Here is a 21,777-nt window from a genome sequence, read left to right on the forward strand (position 1 = left end):
CTTTTCCTTTAGTGCACTTAAGTCTGAGCTCTATGAGTGACACTCAAAGTACTCGTCCCACAACGTTTCTTGAGCTACACGTTTTTATTAACAGAAATGTTTGTTAATCATAACACTTTTATCATAAATCTTCACTAATACTTCATTGGACATTGAAATGACATTACACAGCAACCAACCGTTACTTTCAAATATATAAAATAAATAAATCAGAGGAGCTACCACTACTCTTTTATGTCTGGGGCTCAGATTTCTGTATACTTCATGTATGTTTCTGTTGGACGGTTCCATTTTGAGGAGGCTCGGCTCTGGAGACAAGGGGCTATTTTAAAACGTATGATCATTTGTCTAAAAGGCAAGTAGGTGACCAGCCGCCTGTACCTGACACACGCCGTCGACTATTTGGGTCTAAAGCAAGCCGGCTTTCCCACGATGTTTTCCTTCACCGTTCGAGCGAATGTTAAATGCGAACATAGAAAGACAGTCCGTTGGTGCACTGCACAGCCGGGGATCCAACGCTGCTCTTAATATATAAATATAATAATAACATCAATATTTTTCTCCTAGATGAACCAATTGTTTTATCAGAATTGAATTGCCTATAAAACGTTGGATAACGCCATATGATTAGGATTATTCGTTATATCTTTTTGTCTTTATTTATTACCCCCAATTTAGGGACATATGTACGCGGAACCTACCTACCTACCTACTAAATGCCACACCCGCTTCATTTCGTATTAATATAATTGTTTGAATTAGTCTACCCTTTTAGTAGCTATATTGGCAACATATTTATTTTGCTAAGCTATATAATCGATATTCAATTTTTATTGATTAACCTCCAAGGAATAAATAAAAGAAATACAAAAATTACACGAAGTTCAACTTCCAGATTTGCGTTTAGCAATACATTTTCCTATTCATTTTTATTTATATAAATCTAATCTTAAATCTATAATTAAAGTATCTATTTAATTTATAAAGACTCATTTCCTTTCCAGAGATAACGGGCTGTTATAAGCAACCCATAACATAATTAACGACATCAACATTGACATTCGTAAGTTCAAATAGCTATCAAGCGACATGATTAATGTATTGTACTATTTTAGAATACTAAAGTAATCAAAATAAATACGAAATAACAATTATATTTTTATTCATACTTTTTTTATACAATGGGGGAAATTCGTTTATGCGCATCCCACACGCTGAATGCAGCAGAACGACTCAAGAGCGTCTTAGTAGATGTAACTCACCTCGGGTTCGATTCCCGGTCGGAGTGTAAGTTTATAAATATGTTGTCTGGCTTTGGCAACGTTGTACGGTACCGGGCGAATTAATTAAGCATGCAGAGAGCATCAAACCGTAGAGAGGAGACTGTGATGTTGAGTAGGTGGTTGGCAATTAAACATTCCCTTATGTCTCTTGATATAATGCTAACGCGACCCCAAGCTTTTCCTCAGGACGGGTGCGAGGGGTTTAGTAGGTAGTTATAGCAAGTCACAACACTCTGAAAATGCATTTCCCTTAACTTGACTCACTCCAGGCACTCAGTTACTAAGAGTACCGGGTGAGCTATAGCCAATAAAATCACCCCAGGTATTGCCAACACGACCACAAGAGGCCCTTGGGGACGCCATACCATAACCATATGGCGTCGACTAAACAATTTCATATATATGAAGAAGCACCACAATTCAACAAAACATACTAAAAAACAATCGAAATGCGTTAGTACATAAAGATTTTTTAGGCGATCATAACCTACGCGTATTCCTGTAAAAACATTTCAATATCAAAATTGCTTCCATTTGTATAAGTGTTTACCTACCACCAGACAAAGAGACATTTAGATATTAATATATATCGTGTATATAACCGCAAGCCACGCTCCATTTCATCCGTCTGTCCAACTGATTTATTTGGAATAAAGCTATTTCTAGACGAAACTAAATACGTCTACGTATGATAATTCTTGCTCATATTTACATTCTTAGAACGATTCATGCTTCATAGATTTATACAAGCTATTATCAGAATCTCTTAGAATTAGCATGAATTTATATTTGTAAAAACAGTACTGAACAAGAGGGCCGGAAAGACTTGGTGCAAGGTGAAATACGAGGCTCAAGACCGAACGCGATGGAGACTAACTGTGGACGCCCACTACCCATTAAGTCAAGTAAGCCCAAGAAAGGCGTATTTTTGTACCTGTACATGCGTCGTGGTCCCTCCTAAACCTTTCGCTTCAGGACTTTTGAAGTCAGAATAAACCGTATTAAATACTACAATATCGAATATCTCAACTTGACACAACATAGTTTTTAAATTACAGTTATTTTGTTATTTAAAAAAAACACAGAAATGAAGGTGACGCTGGAACACAAACTGAATCACAATTTCTCCGCCCGCCGAAGGGTTGACGTTCATTACAAAAACAATACTTATAATTAACTACTTACTATAGCGCAGCCCGGACACACTACGACCAATATAAGCCTTGACTTGTATGAGCAATCACGGAATATGGTTGAGGAGTATTAAGAATATCCATAGCGCAAAATCATCTGCATCATGAGCATACCCCACATCCACACCTTCATGTACATACCTCCACCTTTTACACCATCACAGAACACAGTCAATAGGTATTACTTAGTTAAATTGTATTAAATATTTTTATTGTTTTTACCTTCTTGTAAATGTTTGAAATTGCAAAATTTGTTGTATTCCATATTTAATTTTTCATAGCTGTAGGATTACGAAATAAATAATTAACGCAGACTGAATTAATATAGCAATAAGGCGATATTTTCATTTAAACTTCATATTTTCATAGCCAATGAACCAGCCAGTTTGAACACAAAAATGTATTGTTAATTGACCTTTAAATATTTAATTTAATTTTTTTTTAAAAACTGTACCTTTGACAGCTGAGTTAATGCAACAGCCACCTCACCTAAACGTCTAAATCACGTAACCGTACTCCTAACAATTCAACAGTACCGTGCACCCGTGTGTGCACTAAAAGCAATGCCCCAGATTGTGTAACATCTTTGTTCGTACAAATTATCGGCATTACCGAGGTTTTGCGATGGTATATTTTCTTATAGTTTGTAAATGTATTTGTAGGTGTGACCCTTCAGGCACCAATTTTAAAGGTTTTAGTTTTAGGAAGTAATAGAAAAATATTTGCACGAACCACCACCTCAGTATAAAATACACTTTCATAACATATGCTGCCTTTGTGGTAGTAATCTACGAATAGAGCTGACAATAGCCAAATGTCAGGAAAGTAGAAGTATACACAGAGTATAAGAAAAGTAGATAGTAAAAAGCAAGTGAAAACTTCAACGTGGTCGACGGGACTATACATGAACAATATAACAATAGCAGCAACGAAAAATTAGGCAAATTAAATGCATCGTACATCATTTTAACTAAGAAAACTGAAAATATATAGATTCTCTTCATTTTTATATCCAACGAAGTAAAGTGGTGAATGAAGATATAGAATTCTGAAACAGAATCGCGTTGCGGGCTTAATCTAAAGCTACGTTTTTTCGAAGGACGTATTGATTTGGGAGCAGTGTTGGCCTAGTGGCTACAGCGTGCGACTCTCATCTCTGAGGTCGTAGGTTCGATCCCCGGCTGTGCACCAATGGATTTCGTTTCTGTGCGCATTTAACATAAGCTCAAACGGTGAAGGAAAACATCGTGAGGAAACCGGCTTGCCTTAGACCCAAAAAAGTCGACGGCGTGTCAGGTACAGAAGGCTGATCACCTATTCGATTTACAAATGATCATGAAACAGATACAGAAATCTGAGGCCCAGACCTAAAAAAGGTTGTAGCGCCATTGATTTTTTTTTATTGATTTGAAATGCTTCGAACAGTTAATGCCACGGTAGCGATGCGCAACGCAATGTGGTTCGAACTTTTTAACTACGAAGGACCAAATCGTGATCATGCATGAATGTCCCTAGCAAATCACATCAAACAGCTTCAATCATAACGTCTTAAACAAGCCTAGACAAAAGTATTTTTCGGTCACAACAAAAAACCGCATCCATTTTCGTATGTTATTTTTATGTGCGCTGGATGTTGTCATTTCGGAGGCCGAGACACTTTCTGTGTCGCAGAGTCAGCTGAGTAAGTATTTTTATACGTATAAATTACAATTCCGATTAAAAGACTGCATGAGGGCATATCCTATGGTCCAACAAAAGAATCTACTAGTTTACGTCAGTATCAAGCAAAAACAAAACACCCAAAAATACTTGGAATCAATATAATTTTATCTATATACAGTTCGAACGGAAATCATCTTTTACTATCTCATTTCCAAGAAACATTAATAACTCACTGGCGAACTTAAAAGCGATAGCGATACCTCGTCTTTTCGTGGTGAAATATGGCAATACAGTACTACCCACTATACCAGTTAACATAATAGCAGTAATGAAAAAAGTCTTATTTACAATACTAAACTAAGTACACGTTATCACAATTTGATAAAAATACGAATAATATAAGGACGAAAGTAGAATATTGTTTTTATGAATACACAACGTTAATGGGTACAGCTTCTTGATAAGTTTCTCGTTTAAAACAAGTACTAGGGCATATTAATACTACTCAATGTCGGTTTAAAAAAAACAATTTATGTTTCATGAAAATACTGAAATACCTCTTAATTCAGCCGCAAGCGGAACTCCATAACATTACAAACAAGAGATAAACAAACTTCACCCTACTAACAACGGAACAATGGATCGCGAACGTCGAACATTGTATCACAACTGTATTCATAAAAATAAAATGCATTTTTATTTTTATCTTTTTCTAGTAGTTCGTGGTGGTTCAGTATTTAAAATAAAAAATTAAGACAACCTTAGTGTATGTAAGCGAGTACGTTTTTTGTGGAATGCTTACTTTAATGCATTTTAAAAGAATTTTATTATTATATAACTGATTTCAAAAATGTTAACCGTTTAGAAAATTTACCATAAACACGTTTTATACTATTAAATAGTATTTATCCTAACCTAAACTCACTGTAACTGCCATCCTTGTAGCTAATATACGACCTCTTCCAGACAATCGTGATAAGAGAGAAAAAGTTCTATTGACTTAAATAAATACAATCAAAACCGATTACGACATCGTTTAGAACAATATACCGGTTATATTGACCAAACTCAAAATCCCGGCTGAATTCTATGTATTAGGTACTTAATAACAACGTCATCGGCTGTTACGACTATAGGTTTTTACAACCAAATATCAGTAATCCCTTCTAAATCGTTATAATAGATTTTGACTGTAATATACTTTAAGTATATCATCTGTTTTTGCATCACAGCATAGACACAATGTTTCAGACACCAAGTCCATTGGTGCACAGCCGGGGTTTAACCTTCTTCAGCGTGTGGAACATCCTCAGTTGAGACGCAAACAATGCTAAAAAAACCTGCACCTATTTAAAATATTAACGACTTCGACATTTGGGTGCTTCATATGAGTACGAGTGAAAGCCTAACGCCGCTGATTATAATTCGGGAGATGTGTATGTACGTTGTTAAATATGTTAAACATGGAGACACTCTAAAGTATCAAATCTTCATCATTCTCTTAAGATGAGACTTAATATAGGTTTTTACAGGAAAATCATTACTACTAGACGACCACAAGCCTTTTAACGTCTATTGATGTCAGCAATTCACCCTACAACTGAATTCCCTCAATGTTGAGTATTGATTGGGCGAACCCCCAGTCTAGACCCCACAGACAGCTGAGTGGGAAAACCCCGAATCAATCAAATTGGACATTGGTGTCAATGATATTAAAATGTACTTGTAGTGATTTATAAACTTTTATCAACAGCTTCGTAAAAAATATACAATTGTAAAAATTAAAATCTTATTCTAAAAAAATCTATTCAATTTGCTTATTACCAACAAAAGTTTTGGAGTTAATATAGAATAAGTCGAGACTAGTGTAGTCATTATAAACATTGTGTAAAACAAAAAAACTTGGCGATTAAAAAGAGTGTCGAAGAGTTTATTGCCAGTTCTTCTCTTCGGTTCTACGCCCTTGATTTGAGAACTGGCAGTAAATGTAAAATTAGAAGCATTTAATGTATATTTCTTTTTTGACGTTCATAAGTGTACATTGTGTTACCTATATGATTTTTAATATAGATTTACTAATATTTTGAGCAGTCTGTGCCTTAGTTTTATTAAAAAAATAATTTATTAATTAACCGCATAAACGCGTCAAATTAAAGTTTAATCGATATAGAAAAGTCTAGAACTATTTTAAACATATATTAATTTGCACCAAAACATAAAATTTAAGGACAAATCCTTATTTTGTTCTTTAAAACCAAGATCTCTCATTATTATTATTAAGAATGGCTGCAATGTTTATATTTATTTGAATGGGAATTATCGATGAAATATAGCACCTAGTCGGACCTAATCAAGAACTAAATTTATTATTATGTACTAATTTAAATACATTATTTAAATAACGGCTAAAACCCGTGTAAATTTCGTAAAAAGTTTACGCAATGGTCATTTAAAAGAACTCATAGTCCTCATAGGTTATTTTTGAACTGAGATCATGTTCACAAAATATCATAAATGGCAAAACTACCAGCACTACAATATATATAGGTACACAATCGTTTTAGATTTCATTATGTTTTCTATAGACAATTTTAACACCAAACATACATCTACTATATACTACGTACACATGAAATGATTCATAAAAAGACCTATACATTTTTTTTAGTTACAGCCATTCCCATCGATTAGTAACGTTACTAACTGTACTTTTTGGCAACAGACCCGCGAGCCAACTGGCTTATGCAGGTGTTTATGGACACTCTTCAATTAACATCAGCCGAGCCTCCACACCGTCCCCTATTAAACTCGTCACGTCAATTGATTTTATAACACAAAAAAATGTGAAGTAGGTACAAAATATTCATTTAGTCAGCTGTTTATATTAGTAGTAAAAATTTAGAAACAGCTATTTCAGGACATTTTCTGTTCTATCACTCTCATGTCACTTTGTAAATAAACAAACATAATAAAACATACTTCGTTTGTGAATAAGATCGTTCAGACATCTAAAGATCAATTCAATCGATTAGGATCCGCAGACACAAAGAACTCATCGCCCTTATCCAGTCAGGCTGAAAAATCAGCTGTTCGCCGACACACCCTTGACCTGACGGGTCTGACGTCGTGTCAACGACCTGTCAATGATTAGAGAAGCCCTAGCTAAATTAAATGCATAGCGCCGTCTAGCGACTACACTCACATATAAATACTAGATAGGAAAAATAATTATAAATACATAAAAAATTAATACAAATAAATTATAAATACATGAAAAAGTTAAACAGAAATATTTCACAAATAATTATAAAATAAAAATATAAGACCAGTTTGAGTCAATACATACGATACAATGCACAACTTTTAAAGACCAGATTATTACCACGATATATAATTAACTTAACCAAAGCCTCATAGTAGAAAATGTATTAAAATTAAAATTAAGTAGAGCATCAACCACTATGTAAATGAAATGTGAATACAAAATCCAAGACTCTTGACATCTTTCCTTTCTTAGTTATGAATAAAATTGTCCCATCTAGTATCAACTAACGCAGTAAAGTTTACACCCTCGACTTGAAAATAAGGATCCCTGGTTGAATATTCAAAAGTTTTATTTACATATTTTGATGAACACACCTTGTCATAATGTTGAATATTTTTCTTTTAAAAACAAAGGTACATACTTTTTCGTAACTTCGTAAATAGGAAGCAAAGTAAATTTTAGTTTTATTTATTATCAAAACAAAGAAATAATATGCAAAAGTTACTAATTATTATTGCGTCTTTAAAACAATGAATACGCATATTACGATAACCTGTTGAAATAAATTATTACCAACTGTAAATGATAACATATTTCATAATCAAGCCATAAGGCAGCGTGGCCGAGCGGTCTAAGGCGCTGGTTTTAGGCACCAGTCCGAAAGGGCGTGGGTTCGAATCCCACCGCTGTCAGAACTTTTTATTATTTTTTCTTGCCTTAATGGCACGTTTGTCCTTATCATATTTGTTACTTAAAAAGATGAAAGCCGAATAGACGTTATATAAACGTACGACAATTACAGGTATAAGTAAATATATTATTTATTTATTTACGATTTTGAGGAAACTACTTTTTAAATCCTAGAATCGTTTTTGTCCGTTCGCTTTTAACTTAGTAAGTAATATATAATATTTCTTCATCAACATAGTAGTAGCAGTGTTAAAGTCACATCTACTATTAAAAATTATAAATTAATTTATATTACTAAGTAAAGATATTAATGCAGACCTTCGTGTTTCTCATGGTTTGAATATGAACAATGTTCTATTTATAGTAATAAATATATTTTATTGACCACACAAACAAATCACTTGCATATCTAGGATTAATCAGTTAGGAAACTTACAATGGGACGATTATGATATTTAAATCATAATTAAAGCTTTAATAGATGAGCGTTGGCTATATTAACCATAGCAAACTGCAAAAACATTGATGGAGATAACAGACAGTTGACACTGCGCATCTTGACCCCAATAAAAATTCTAAAGGCCTCGCCAAATGGCACCAGAGTGAAATACACTTAGGTAAACCCTATTTACGCTGAAGAAAATACTTTCCAAGCTAAATATGATGACTTGATAAAATGTAACTGGAACTACATCTACGAAATGGATTAATCGATTTAGATATTATTTACACATCAAATAAACGATACGCTGTGTAATTTTTAATAAATTATTTAACATCCGATACAGTTAAATTGATACCTTTACATTAAAATCCATCTCACGAAATATCGCAAATTTAAATTTATAACATACTGTGTACATTCTTGTTATTGTTAATGATACATTTTTCTTCTATAGATTAAATTAATTGGTATCGATCATTAAAGTCTTGGGTCGATAATCTAAAAAAAAATAATTATGTAGTGAGTCGTAGTGTGTTAACGTATCAATATTTATCGACATTTAAAATATCGCGAGATTATGTACATAATGTAGCGGTAATTTAAATTTAGGGTCATATCTAGTAAGGAAAGGTAAATTGTCTTATCTTTAAAATATGTAGGAATGAAGAAATGCTCGCTATGCAAAGATATATAATATTTTTATTACAATATTTCATAGCTCGACTGCGTTGCGGCACATTGAGTCACCTTGCAGCCGTAGTAAGCAGTTATATAATAATAAATATTATTATATGATATGCAGTAGTCTAAGATATAATTAAACTGATAAATATCCGTAAAATAATGAAATGCCAATTCCCTAGTCCCGTATCAGCGATTCAGATAACAGGTCATTAGTCCCCCACCACAGAGAGGGATCAAATCCTTTTAAATAGACTTTACGTTTTTTAAATTAATTTATAACAAATATGGTTGCTATAAGGAATTTTAATTTTCTTATTATATCGCATCAGCTCGGAAAAAAAACCTTTATTACGTATATTCACGATAACATTTCTCGTCGTTTAATCGTTATACATTATTGTTAACTATGTTTAGCATGGTTTTACTTCTGAACTATTTTACGGCTAAAGGAATAGGATGTTACATAAAGTATTAGAATATTACATAATTCATCAGATCCATAAAGAAAATCAATACTTGAAATAAATATAAAAAATCAATGAAGTACATGTCGAGACTATGGTAATAATCTCAATATGTACTTCATGCCTTGCAATCTGTGCATTGATAAGTGAAGAATCTGTTATCACTGGGTTATCTAAGATAAATACTGTTTATAAATCTTATCTCTATTCTAATTATCTTGCTAAACAACTGCAATCATGTGAGAAGATAATAGAGAACTCTTACTATCACAAAATTTCAAAGTTCATTGCTCTGCAAACTAAATAATGACTTAATCAAATAGTGAATGCTTGTATGCACTATTTGATTAAGTTCATTAAGTATTCAAGGAACTACAGTAAATTAAAAGCTACTGGACTCAATTGGTGTCAACACTTTAAAATTTGAAAAGGCATTGATATGTTCAACTCAATATTACAGGATTATGTAAGCTTTCTCTGTGGAATACTAGTATTAAAATCAAATTTATTTGAATGGATGAGAAAAGAGTAAGTCCAAATTCTGCTCTATCATCATAAGCATTAAACTAACTAAAAATAAAAAAGTACATAGAAGATGTTGATAGAACTAGCAATGCAACAAAATTTGTATCAATTATCTTAAGCTAAAAAAATCATTTTATTGACATTGACCTCAGAACCTCTGACACAGTTTGTGAAGAACCATTAAAATTTATGTCTTCCTCAAAGCACACTACAAGTGTGTGTTTATTTTGCTTAATTCAAATTATTTATTTTGTTAGTATAGATAAACTTTTTCTTAATAAACAATAACCAATAGAAACACTACTAGCATGTAGGATGACACTCATAAAAGACTTACTAATCAAATTAGAAACCCTTTCAAAAATTAGAAGACAGTGGAAACACTTAATGATATATAAAATAATATACTCATCATTTAGGTTACTCAAGCTTCCTTATAGGTTCCTTCCAGGTTATCAATCTCACTGTTATAGTAATGACACAATAACCAGTTATGTTTAAATAACAGTTAATATACTACTTACTATAACTATATTTTAGTCTTAGAGCAGATGATTAATTATAATTTCTAATTAATTTTTGAGGCCTTTGCAGAATGGCAAACAGATCTGCAGAAATCAAACAAGATCCAAATATTAGAATAGTTTTTTTTCAGCAGTCTAATATCTAGTTTAATATAATGATCTTTGTTTATGTGTGTACCTAAGTGGATCTGAATAAAAGGTTATATTATTATTATTTATTAATTATGTAAGGAAAGTAGAAAGTGAAAGTTACTTGAAAAGTTTTATGTAAAATATGATTATTATCTATACATATTTATTTTAGATTCCACATACCAGTGATGGATGGCTTCTCATATTGATGGCACTTTTAGGCTTTAGAATTAAACTATTTATTACAGTTTTTATTTTATATGAAATTTCAGTTTATCATACAAGAAAGGACAATTGCCACAAATCTTCTATATTAATTATAGTTTTCTAATAATACTACATGATGTTCATTGTATTTTTACTCTTAATAAAATTTGGAAACATGAAAATTTTAAATTATATTTAAATTATTTTTAAGTAAGCTGCTTATATATTTTAATTCATGTTCTACCTGATAAGCTGACCATGTACATTTAATAAAAATTATATATAAATAAATAAACAAACTGTACTATATTCTGCAAAATAATGATTCAACTAATTTGTACATCAAAGCATTCCTAAAATATACAACATATCGCTAAACGAAATAAATTGAAGTAATTGACGCTAATTTGTATCACTTTCAACAGACGCGGCAAATTATCGCCTGGTATAAATATGATAAATGTAAAAAAAGCAAAATGCTAGTCTGACTCATATTTAAGACATGAACGAACTTAACTTTGATTTGCACAATTCATAACATAGTTAATTTCTCAATCTGAACCCATTCAGCTCACGCGTATACATACAAAAGATTAGAACAAGAGAAATACTTACTGAATTAAAATAAAATAAAGCTCGAACGAAAGCTGGAAGCAAAAAAACTACACTGCACCAGTCACTTACACCCACGATCAACTTTCATGTCCATTTTGTGCGTTGTTTATTTTAACGAAATTAAAATTAAATTTTTAAGCAAAAGACGAGTTTGTAAACGAAAACGGTAAATGAGTACACTTGCACTTAAAAATTATAAACATCGGACGCTAAATTCAGCATCCAACATCTTGCATCACTCGCGTCAAGATTCAAGACTACCACTTTTTTTATTACTCTTGTGGTTGTAGTCAATTGTCGGGCAACTTTTCTTCTGGCTAATGGCAAGTGTCAAATTTTAAAGTTGCTATTAAAGTAAGCCCACATTAGAATCGATTTCTAAAATTCAAAAAACAGGTACTATTTAGTAATTATTTTAATTTTAAGAGTTAAAGAGTTAAAGAAGAGTTAAAGTTGTTTTTGCGCAATTATAAAAGTATTTTACAGGGCGTTGTAGAGTAAAAATGAAGAAAAATTTCAAAAACGTTTAACTCCATTATTAGATATAATTAAAAATATAGTTTTGATGAAACAAAGGTAAAAATTTTTTAGACCAAACTTTGAAAATATACAACTGTTCTGGCAACATTCGAAGGAGAAACATGACATTGACAATGACAATATTTACACACAATACAATACATATATAAATATGGTGTTTCATTACACGACTACACGATTTCCAATAAACGGAAATAGTTAGCATTCTTAGTTTTCTTCTAAGGAGTCGTAGAAGTTAAAATTTGCATTACTTTACTGGAAACCAATCAGTGTAACAAAAAATCTCACGTTCATTCATTTCATGTGCAATTCATAGAATTATTTAACGCTTACAATTTTTAAATCACATAGCAAGAATTAAAATTAAATAATATCTAGACGTCATTGAGCCGTATTACGAAACGTAGTCTCGTAAAATGGCTTCGTTGGTCAATGTTTTGCTGCGAAAATCCGCAAATTTAAATAATTCTAAAGGACTTTTAAAGAATATCCCAGCCATTTATAATGTGAAGTGAGTGTCAATTACTGTGAAATCGCTTTACTGCCTTATTGTTTCGAGTTTGAGGGATATAAAAATTATGTAATAACGTTTAGGTTAAGTTGTCTGCGTAATTTTCTTAGATTTTAGAATACCTTTAAATTGTTACGAGATTTCGCAAACAAACTGGCGCAAAATACTGTAGATTTTTATTGTCGAACTAATATTAAGATAGATATTTTATGTTGAGAAACCTATTAGACAAACATTATATATCCCGCATACATTAGTTTTTTGGGTGATGATATAGTATAACAATATGCCTACCTCGATAAATTAATTTTTGAATTCGAACAATAAGTTCCCGAATTAGCGTCAATTAAACAAATTCTAGCTTTATGTAATGAATAACTCTTTTGTTAAAGGACTTAATGATTTCTCCAAATCCAATATACACACAAGAGTTTAAGTTGCTAGTGTGTTTACATACGTAATGATATGTAGTAATTATTGTAGGTAAAGTAATATAAATTTTTAAAATTACTATCATAAATATCAACAAGAATTTTTTTCCATTATTTACATTACTTAATGTTTAAGTACTTTTCAGGCTCATTTTAGAGGATTTTCTTTTCTCTTGATAAGTCTTTGAAATATAATTGTAATTTTTGTTTTAGCCAAGACCGAAAAGGCCACAGATGGCTGCCAGACCCTACATTTATGAAACAATTTGAGGGACCTGTTTTATTTGCGGATGAATTCCCTACTCCACTGACTCATCCACCATACCATGGTATGTAAGATTTCAGAGTTGGTCCTTTTATCAAATAGATAAGTTTCATGATCATCTAAAATCTAGAGTATTTATAATTATTTAGACAAATTGATAGCTATAGTTATATAAAATAATTATTACATTACTAAAACCAGAATTGAAAGTATTAGCAAATAAAGTAAACAGATGAGACTATATAACAAAATATCTCTTGTGTTCTATTGAGAGCTTTTGGGCCTCCACTTACAAGAATAAAAAGTTATAATTTCTTAAAAATTCGTAATTTTTCTTTATTGCAGGTATTGTAACACCAACTGAGAAACAAGTTAAAAACATGATTATTAACTTTGGCCCACAACACCCTGCTGCTCATGGTGTGCTGCGTCTTGTGCTAGAATTAGATGGAGAGGTATTGATTGTTCGACACAAATAGCTAATATTAAAGTGCTATTTGAATTGAGCAGTTGTTATGAAAGTTGAAGCAATGTTCAAGTAAAACCTTTTTAGAGTTTTATTTACTTAATTATTTTTTGTTATTTTTAATTTTTTTATATGAAGTTGTCCATGTTCCTATATGACATATAATATGTCCATTTCAGATAGTTCGAGCTGCAGACCCTCATATTGGTCTACTCCACCGTGGTACAGAGAAATTAATTGAATATAAAACATACACGCAAGCATTGCCATACTTTGACAGATTGGATTATGTGTCTATGATGTGCAATGAACAATGTTACAGTTTAGCAGTAGAAAAGCTTCTAAATATTGATATACCACTGAGAGCAAAGTACATAAGAAGTAAGTGCTAAATTAAGTTTGAAATTACTATCATAATATATAATGTTCATGTATGTGACAGTCTGACAAAAAACTTATAAGTGAGTGAGCAATATCAGCGTAGTGGTTTAAACATGTCTTTCTTAACCTTGAGGTGTGTTCAAATCCCAGCTATATGCCAAAAAAATTCTTTTAAGTAGCACAAAAAGTGAACAGTGGAGTTGGGTTGGGTTAATTGACCAGCGTAAAAAACATACACAGTTCAATGCTTTGTATAAAGATAACTATGTTAGTAAAGCCTGTAACAGAACAGTTGTTAATTTATTATTTTCCTTTTTAAGCCCGTTGATGTCTCTTAAGACTTACAATGTAGAACAATAATTGTTGGCAAGAAAATTTTATACTAATTAAGCTACTTTGCCCAGGTTAACTTTTTGTTTCAAACATTTCGTAAACTTCGTTTTGGTATCACAATCACTTTATACTATTTATAGAGATAGTTTGATAGCCTTTATTTTGTATAAATATTTTATATAAATAGGTACTAACTAGGTCTAGCTACGAATTCTAAATATATTGCCACCGTATACTGATGAACATCAAGAGCAGTCCTTAAATCAACAGAACAGTAAAATCCCGTGTGTGAATAACAGTTGTTGTCAAATTCCAGCCTTATTCGCGGAAATAACTCGTATTCTTAACCACATAATGGCGGTGGGAACACACGCCTTGGATGTAGGAGCGCTGACACCATTCTTCTGGCTGTTTGAGGAGCGAGAGAAAATGATGGAATTTTACGAGAGGGTCAGTGGCGCGAGAATGCACGCGGCCTATATACGACCAGGGGGAGTGTCGTTGGTGAGTTAGTAACATTGTTCTGTAATAAGTAAGCAAGAATCATTTGTCTTTTCATTTTTCATAAATGTCATATATCAAGGAAATAAATGACTCATGCATATAAATAAATATCAATTGATAAGTACCGTACCGATTAAAGCCGTAGTTAAATTGACAACCTTAATTAATGCCTCATTTCGACTTCAATATGTTCCCAATATGTGGAAAGTTGCGGAAGTTATAATGATTCCCAAGCCAGGAAAACCTCCACACGAAGTCACGTCTTACAGGCCAATCTCACTGTTACCTGTTATAGCAAAGCTATTTGAGAAAATCTTTCTCAAACGTCTTAACCCTATTATTGTCAAAAAGCAGCTCATACCAGATTACCAATTCGGTTTTAGAGAAAAACATTCTACCATAGAGCAAGTTCATAGAATCACAAATAATATTGAAAAAGCACTAGAAGAACAAAAAGTCTGCTCCACTGTCTTTCTGGATGTAGCTCAAGCATTTGATAAAGTGTGGCATCGAGGACTTGTTCATAAATTAAGGAAATTACTGCCTCGTCAATTTTCAAATATCCTTGAGTCATATTTAACACAAAGAATGTTTAGAGTACGACAAGATGATGATTATTCAGAACTTAAAGAAATAAAAGCTGGGGTGCCGCAAGGGAGTGTATTAGGTCCGGTCCTGTACCTCTTATACACATGCGATATTCCTGATCTAAAAGATAACGTTATCGCGACCTTTGCCGATGATACTGCTATCATGTCTACGGCGACTACTGAAAAGGAAGCAGTCGTAAAATTACAAAAAGCCATAAATATTGTTGGCTTGTGGACCAAAAAATGGCGGATAAAACTAAATCAGTCTAAATCAGTTCACATAAACTTTTCCAACAAAACATCAAATTACCTGCCAGTATATATTGATTACGTCAAAGTGCCGTTCCAAAATTCAGCTAAGTACCTAGGTATGACGCTAGACACCAAACTCCGATGGAAGGTCCATGTTAAAAAGAAACGCGAAGAGTTGGATCTCCGTTACTCTAAATTGTACTGGTTGCTCGGAAGGCATTCCACGTTATCAGTACAAAATAAATTATTGATCTACAAACAAGTCCTGACACCTGTATGGACTTATGGTTGCCAGCTGTGGGGCTGTACCAGTAATAGTAATATCCAAGTAATCCAACGATTCCAAAACAAAGTGCTCAGGGGAATAGTCAATGCTCCCTGGTACATTCGCAATTACGACCTCCATCGGGACCTTAATGTAGAGGACGTCACCACATTAATAAAAAAGGCTGCTGGAGCACACGAACATAGGCTCCACCATCACGTGAATGTCGAGGCTATTCAACTCCTTGATACCACTGACCTAGTGAGAAGATTGAAAAGGATAAAACCATTTGAACTAGTGAATTAGTGTTAGTGTACTTTAATATTAAGTGCTAAACAGTGAATGAAAAAATGAAAACACAAGAACAGAGTGTCTTCCCTTTAATAGAGACTATAAGTAGCGTTATTGGACACTTACTTATTACAATCCTTTTTAGTAAATTAGGTTAGACTTAAATTACTTATTAGTCTTAAATTAGGCTAGATTGTAATGTTCCATGATGTCGTAGTAAAGACACATGTATATAAAAAAAAAATAAAAAAAAAATTGATAAGTACAAAATATTTTGGTATTGTTAATTGCTACATTGGGTCAATATGTATTCCAGGACATGCCTCTCGGTCTAATGGATGATATATATGAGTTCGCAAGCAAATTTGGAGAAAGATTGGATGAAGTTGAAGATGTTCTTACAACTAACAGAATTTGGGTACAAAGGACCAAGGATATTGGGTTTGTGAGCGCGCAGGACGCGCTAAACTATGGATTTAGGTAATATTTACTAATAATGCAGTTGTTGACTATATATATGTTTATTACAAATTGAGTTCTTGGCTAAACCATTTTTCATAGAATTTTTGAAAATGATTAAATTTCCTACAACATAATCATGAATTTCAATATATTAATATAGATAAGATATAAAAGTATAAAGAATATAGATTAAAAAGTATGTTAAACATTACACACACAACAGTATTATGTTTATGTACATATTATAGTATTTTTGTAATTGTTCGTCATGTCTATATAGAGTCTGAAAACTAAATTAGTTTGACAGAATTTGTTCTCTTTGACCTTATGAATTTGTATAAATATATTTCTGTTCGTTTTTCTCACTAAAACACAAGAAGGGCTGGACCGGTTTGACTAATTTTGATCTTGAAATATTTGTGGAAGGTTTTGAAAGGGAAACATGTATAAAAAAATAGAATCTTTTGATTTCAAATATATTATAGATGATCTGATGAGTTATTGTATGATCTTTAACTCCTAAGCCAATTTTGATAATTCTTGAATGTATTGAAGTGTATTATAATTAATTATAAGAAGAGTATTTCAGCTGTTCAAAACATGGGAGGCTGAAAACAATAATGAATCATATTTATTTGTTAACCTTTTAGTTAAAGGTCATCAGTTCAGTTATTGTGAGCCAAACAAGTTCAATGAAAGAATTTCTATTGAATATTAATTTCAATAATATTTCAGTGGTGTAATGCTCCGTGGGTCTGGTATCAAATGGGATCTTCGTAAGACACAACCTTACGACGCGTATCACCTTGTGGACTTTGACGTGCCTATCGGTACCAACGGGGACTGCTATGATAGGTATATATATATATATATATGTAACGTTTACAAGAATCTAACATAAAAAATTACATAGTTCTATGCTCTACCTTGTTGAGAAAGAATACTATTTTTTTTATCATTATATTTACACTTTGTTACCTTATACATAAACACATACAGAGGGTAAACTACAAGAAGTGCATAAATAATTAACAAAAAAATATATGTAACACTACCGATAGCAAAAATAAAGTAAAATCTAAAGCAAAACAAAAAATGTGCAATAATATGTATAATAACACATTAAGGAAAATCGTTTTAGAACCGGTTTGTGGTTTATAGATGGCATATGACCTGGAAATCCTGGATTTCCTTAAAAGTGTCCATCAGTAGTTGTTATATACAAATTAATGTTAACTTTGTTACTTTGGATGAACGAATTCCTTGAAACCATTGTTGACTTCGTTTACAAAAATTTGACATCCGTCATTCCACAACAGCAGTGGCACAATGACAGTTTTGTCAATGTGGAACCAGCTGCCCACCCAATTCGACTTGGGTTCCTTTAAGAATAGAGTGTACCAATTCCTTAAAGGTCGGCTTAACCTAACATCAGGAGAGTTTTCTTGCCGTTTGCTCCTTGTTCTATAAAGAAAAACTGATCTCGAAAATATTCTATACGGATTTTTACCTTATTTGTTGTTGGCATATATCTGTAGCGCTATTGATGGAAACTTGGCATCGCGTGCTAGGAAACGTGGTATCTAATCATTCTCCCTATTTTGATTTAAGTAATATGGTTTTATTAACTTAACAACTACTTAAGAAAGATATTTTCTCATTAAAAAAAAAACTAAATCCCTTACCGATAATGTATGTGAATCTCTGCTACATACTCTAACGAATTTATAATTTCTTGGGTACATTGGTATAATAAATGATTACAGGTACCTAATCCGTGTGGAAGAGATGCGCCAATCTCTGCGTATCATCGAACAGTGCCTTAACCAGATGCCTGCTGGAGAGGTCAAGACTGATGATGCCAAACTGACGCCGCCATCCCGAGAAGAGATGAAGGTATTTAATTAATTTATAACAAATTAAAAATACGATAAAATTGAAAATTCCCTTATAAATTCTGTGCCGAACACGTGTCGGAAATACACCTCATTTCTTGTATTCAAAATTATATATTTTAATTTTTTAATATTATAGATCAAGATGATTCCTTTTTTTATAGAACAGGGTTCAACGCGCATAAGGCTCACCTGATGTTAAGTGATACCGCCGTCCATGGACACTCAAAGCCAGAGGGCTCGCGAGAGCGTTGCCGGCATTTAAACCTTTTTTTTACTGTGAAACTGCTGACGTAACAGTGTTGCCAACATAAAAAAGCCAAATTAGCGCTTCAACTTCCAATCGCTTACATATTTTTATTCCGGACAGAGTAATGTTGTTTAAATGTGTGGTACCTTTATAAACTAGACAATTTTAGAAAAGATATATCTTTAGTATGTGTGTATATGCGTATCACTAAATGTTGACACATACTTTTTTGGCCGGTAAGAGCGTCGCTGTCATAGATGTTAATATTGCCAGTAAATAAAAATTAACCTTTATAAGGGGAATAATTTAAAGCTATGCGGGCTAACGTAATAATTTATTGAAATATAGTATATATAGTAAGTAAGTAAGTATATATAGTAAAACAAATGTATACTAGTATAAAATACAGTTCTAGGCTTAAATGAATTTGGCTATAAGTACTATGTATCTTTAAGATACCTAACAAACAGAACCGTTCTATAATTAAAACTTTGCCATTGTATTTAATAACCCAAGGAATTAAAAATACACCCTTTAGTTGGATTTTCATTATTTATTGTACGCACCTAAATGGCGACGGTAGTACCAATTTCAGCCGCCGGACGAGTGTGTGAAAATTATGTGACACTGTAAATGTTTTATAGATTTAATGTACTTTGAATATGGTAAAAGATGGGCTCGACAACTTTGAAAGCACAACACAATCAGTAGTTTAAAAAAGTTATTATATTTTTATTACAATTAAACTTATGACGAAAAATCGTTGGTGAACTGCAATTTATGGCTGCTATTAATTATGAAGAAGCGAAATAAAAGGTTCTTAATTAAATTGTCAAAGGGCCAAATATAACTGTTTTTACTGCAATTGCTGAGTACACATGACAAATAATCTCTTTTACAGACATCCATGGAAGCCCTAATCCACCACTTCAAGCTGTTCACTCAGGGTTATCAAGTCCCTCCTGGAACCACTTACACGGCTGTGGAGGCTCCCAAAGGAGAATTCGGGATTTATCTCGTATCTGATGGCAGCTCAAAGCCTTACAGGTGAATTATTAAGAACTTGAGTATTTTTTAATAAATTATGATTTTTTGATATTATAAATAAACATACATAGTATTGCCATCTATAATAAGACTTTAGTTTCTTACATATTAGTTGTTTGTCAGGGTCGTTAAACAAGATAAATATTTCTTCAAATGTCTCACAGATTATGTAAACCCAGTCACTATCATCAAACCCATCATATAACTTAAATTGTATGTCTAGTCATAGGCTAATGAAGTCATTAGCCTATGAAAATGACAGAAGCTATATAGTCATCTACGATTTTATTACCAAGGGGCCGTTCAAGTTACGTACGTTACGTAATCACTATAGGGGGAGGGGGGTCTTTAATTTTCTTATTTGATAATTACGTCGACAGCAATTATTCACATATTACCCATACATTGTCTATGCTTGAAAACAAAATGCATTTGAGGATTCCTACAAAAAATTACGTGTACTATTATTTTTGAGAGCTTTGCTTACTTTTGATGACAAGAGACCCCTTCTCTAAGGGGGGATTAATTCCAGTAAATCTGCTTACGTAATACGTCCCCCAAGCACTTACCTGGCCTAATAATATAAATAAATGTATGTAAATGGTGGTATAATCAGTTTTGTTATTCAAAATGTTCACTCTTAATATCGGTTTGTTGCTTTTTTGAACATCCTTTTTTTACCATTAGTAACATTTTGTAATTTTTTCCACAGATGCAAAATAAAGGCACCCGGCTTCGCTCACTTAGCGGCGTTAGAGAAAGTAGGCAAAAACCTCATGTTGGCAGATATCGTAGCTATCATTGGAACACTAGATGTTGTGTTCGGAGAAATCGACCGATAAACTGATGTATGGACGTAACTCGGATTTTCCCGTAAATCGAAAATCTATCCCTAGATGGCGCTGTTTTACTATTTACACATATTGTTGTATTTATAAATTTTATTTTAAATATTAGCATAAAATATTTGTTCCAAAAAAATATGTAAATTTTGTACTACCTATATCTCGAGTTGCGTCTGTTCTGAAGCTAGGAATCAATTGTATCTAGTAGTTTATGTAAAGTCTTAATTTTAAGAAATAAATTATCGAACCAGCATTTTGTTTCTTTCTTTCTTTTTCCTTCTTCACGTTGACATGATGCAGTTACTAACTGTAAAGACCAACCATATATTACTTTAAAAGATTATCACTAATGTGTAATATAAGTTCTCGATTTTCCCTAAGACATAACCGATTCAAATCATACTTAATAATTAAAAGCGTATCGATCATGGGTCAAACGTATGTTTGTTACGCTCATTATGTAAGGTAGCGGAATATATATATATTAACCGTAAACGATAGTTTCGGTCAAACGAACCTTCTTTCTCCTTATCTTTGGGGTATAAGTGCTGTAGACATCATACTGCAAGAGATTGTTCAAAGTATGTATTTGTCCTCCTACTTACCAGCTACTTAATTACATATATTTGTAAAATAAAACACGTCGTTATGTATAAAATATATTTAAATCCTTAAAATCACATTTTTATAGTTATGGTACGGCTTTTTCAATATTTCTGAGAAGATTCCTTAATCTATCAATGAACACGGACGTCAACAC

General features: G+C 32.4%; 2 protein-coding genes and 1 non-coding gene across 6 annotated transcripts in view; 2 read left to right on the plus strand and 1 right to left on the minus strand.

Moving 5' to 3' along the window:
* The window catches only part of LOC123716981 (ankyrin repeat domain-containing protein 50-like), a 52,476-nt gene extending 40,537 nt beyond the window's left edge, over window positions 1-11,939 (minus strand). For all 4 annotated transcript variants that reach the window (XM_045672739.1, XM_045672740.1, XM_045672738.1 and 1 more), the window contains exon 1: window positions 11,690-11,939. The gene's annotated coding sequence lies outside the window, so the exon portion shown is untranslated. The remainder of the gene's footprint in view (window positions 1-11,689) is intronic.
* Window positions 8,016-8,095, plus strand: Trnal-uag. The gene has a single exon. It is a non-coding gene; the product is annotated as a tRNA-Leu (tRNA).
* Window positions 11,940-12,582: 643 nt separating the features above from the next.
* On the plus strand, window positions 12,583-21,268 carry LOC123717329 (NADH-ubiquinone oxidoreductase 49 kDa subunit). The gene is made up of 10 exons (XM_045673255.1): window positions 12,583-12,740; window positions 13,385-13,500; window positions 13,782-13,891; window positions 14,082-14,283; window positions 14,933-15,120; window positions 16,835-16,998; window positions 17,716-17,835; window positions 18,747-18,876; window positions 20,027-20,172; window positions 20,885-21,268. The coding sequence occupies exons 1-10, from the start codon at window positions 12,646-12,648 to the stop codon at window positions 21,012-21,014; spliced, it is 1,401 nt and encodes a 466-aa protein (XP_045529211.1). The 5' UTR covers window positions 12,583-12,645; the 3' UTR covers window positions 21,015-21,268.
* The last annotated feature ends 509 nt before the right edge of the window (window positions 21,269-21,777 follow it).

This window comes from Pieris brassicae, chromosome 12 (genome assembly GCF_905147105.1).
Source record: "Pieris brassicae chromosome 12, ilPieBrab1.1, whole genome shotgun sequence".
Lineage (NCBI taxonomy): Eukaryota > Metazoa > Arthropoda > Insecta > Lepidoptera > Pieridae > Pieris > Pieris brassicae.

What these genes read in the sequence shown, in the direction of transcription:
- LOC123717329 (XM_045673255.1), top strand. Translation starts at nt 12,646, where the DNA reads ATGGCTTCGTTGGTCAATGTTTTGCTGCGAAAATCCGCAAATTTAAAT. An exon ending in GAGAGCAAAGTACATAAGAA is followed by an intron (nt 14,284 to 14,932) that starts GTAAGTGCTAAA and finishes GTCAAATTCCAG; the next exon opens with CCTTATTCGCGGAAATAACT. An exon ending in GGCAGCTCAAAGCCTTACAG is followed by an intron (nt 20,173 to 20,884) that starts GTGAATTATTAA and finishes TTTTTTCCACAG; the next exon opens with ATGCAAAATAAAGGCACCCG.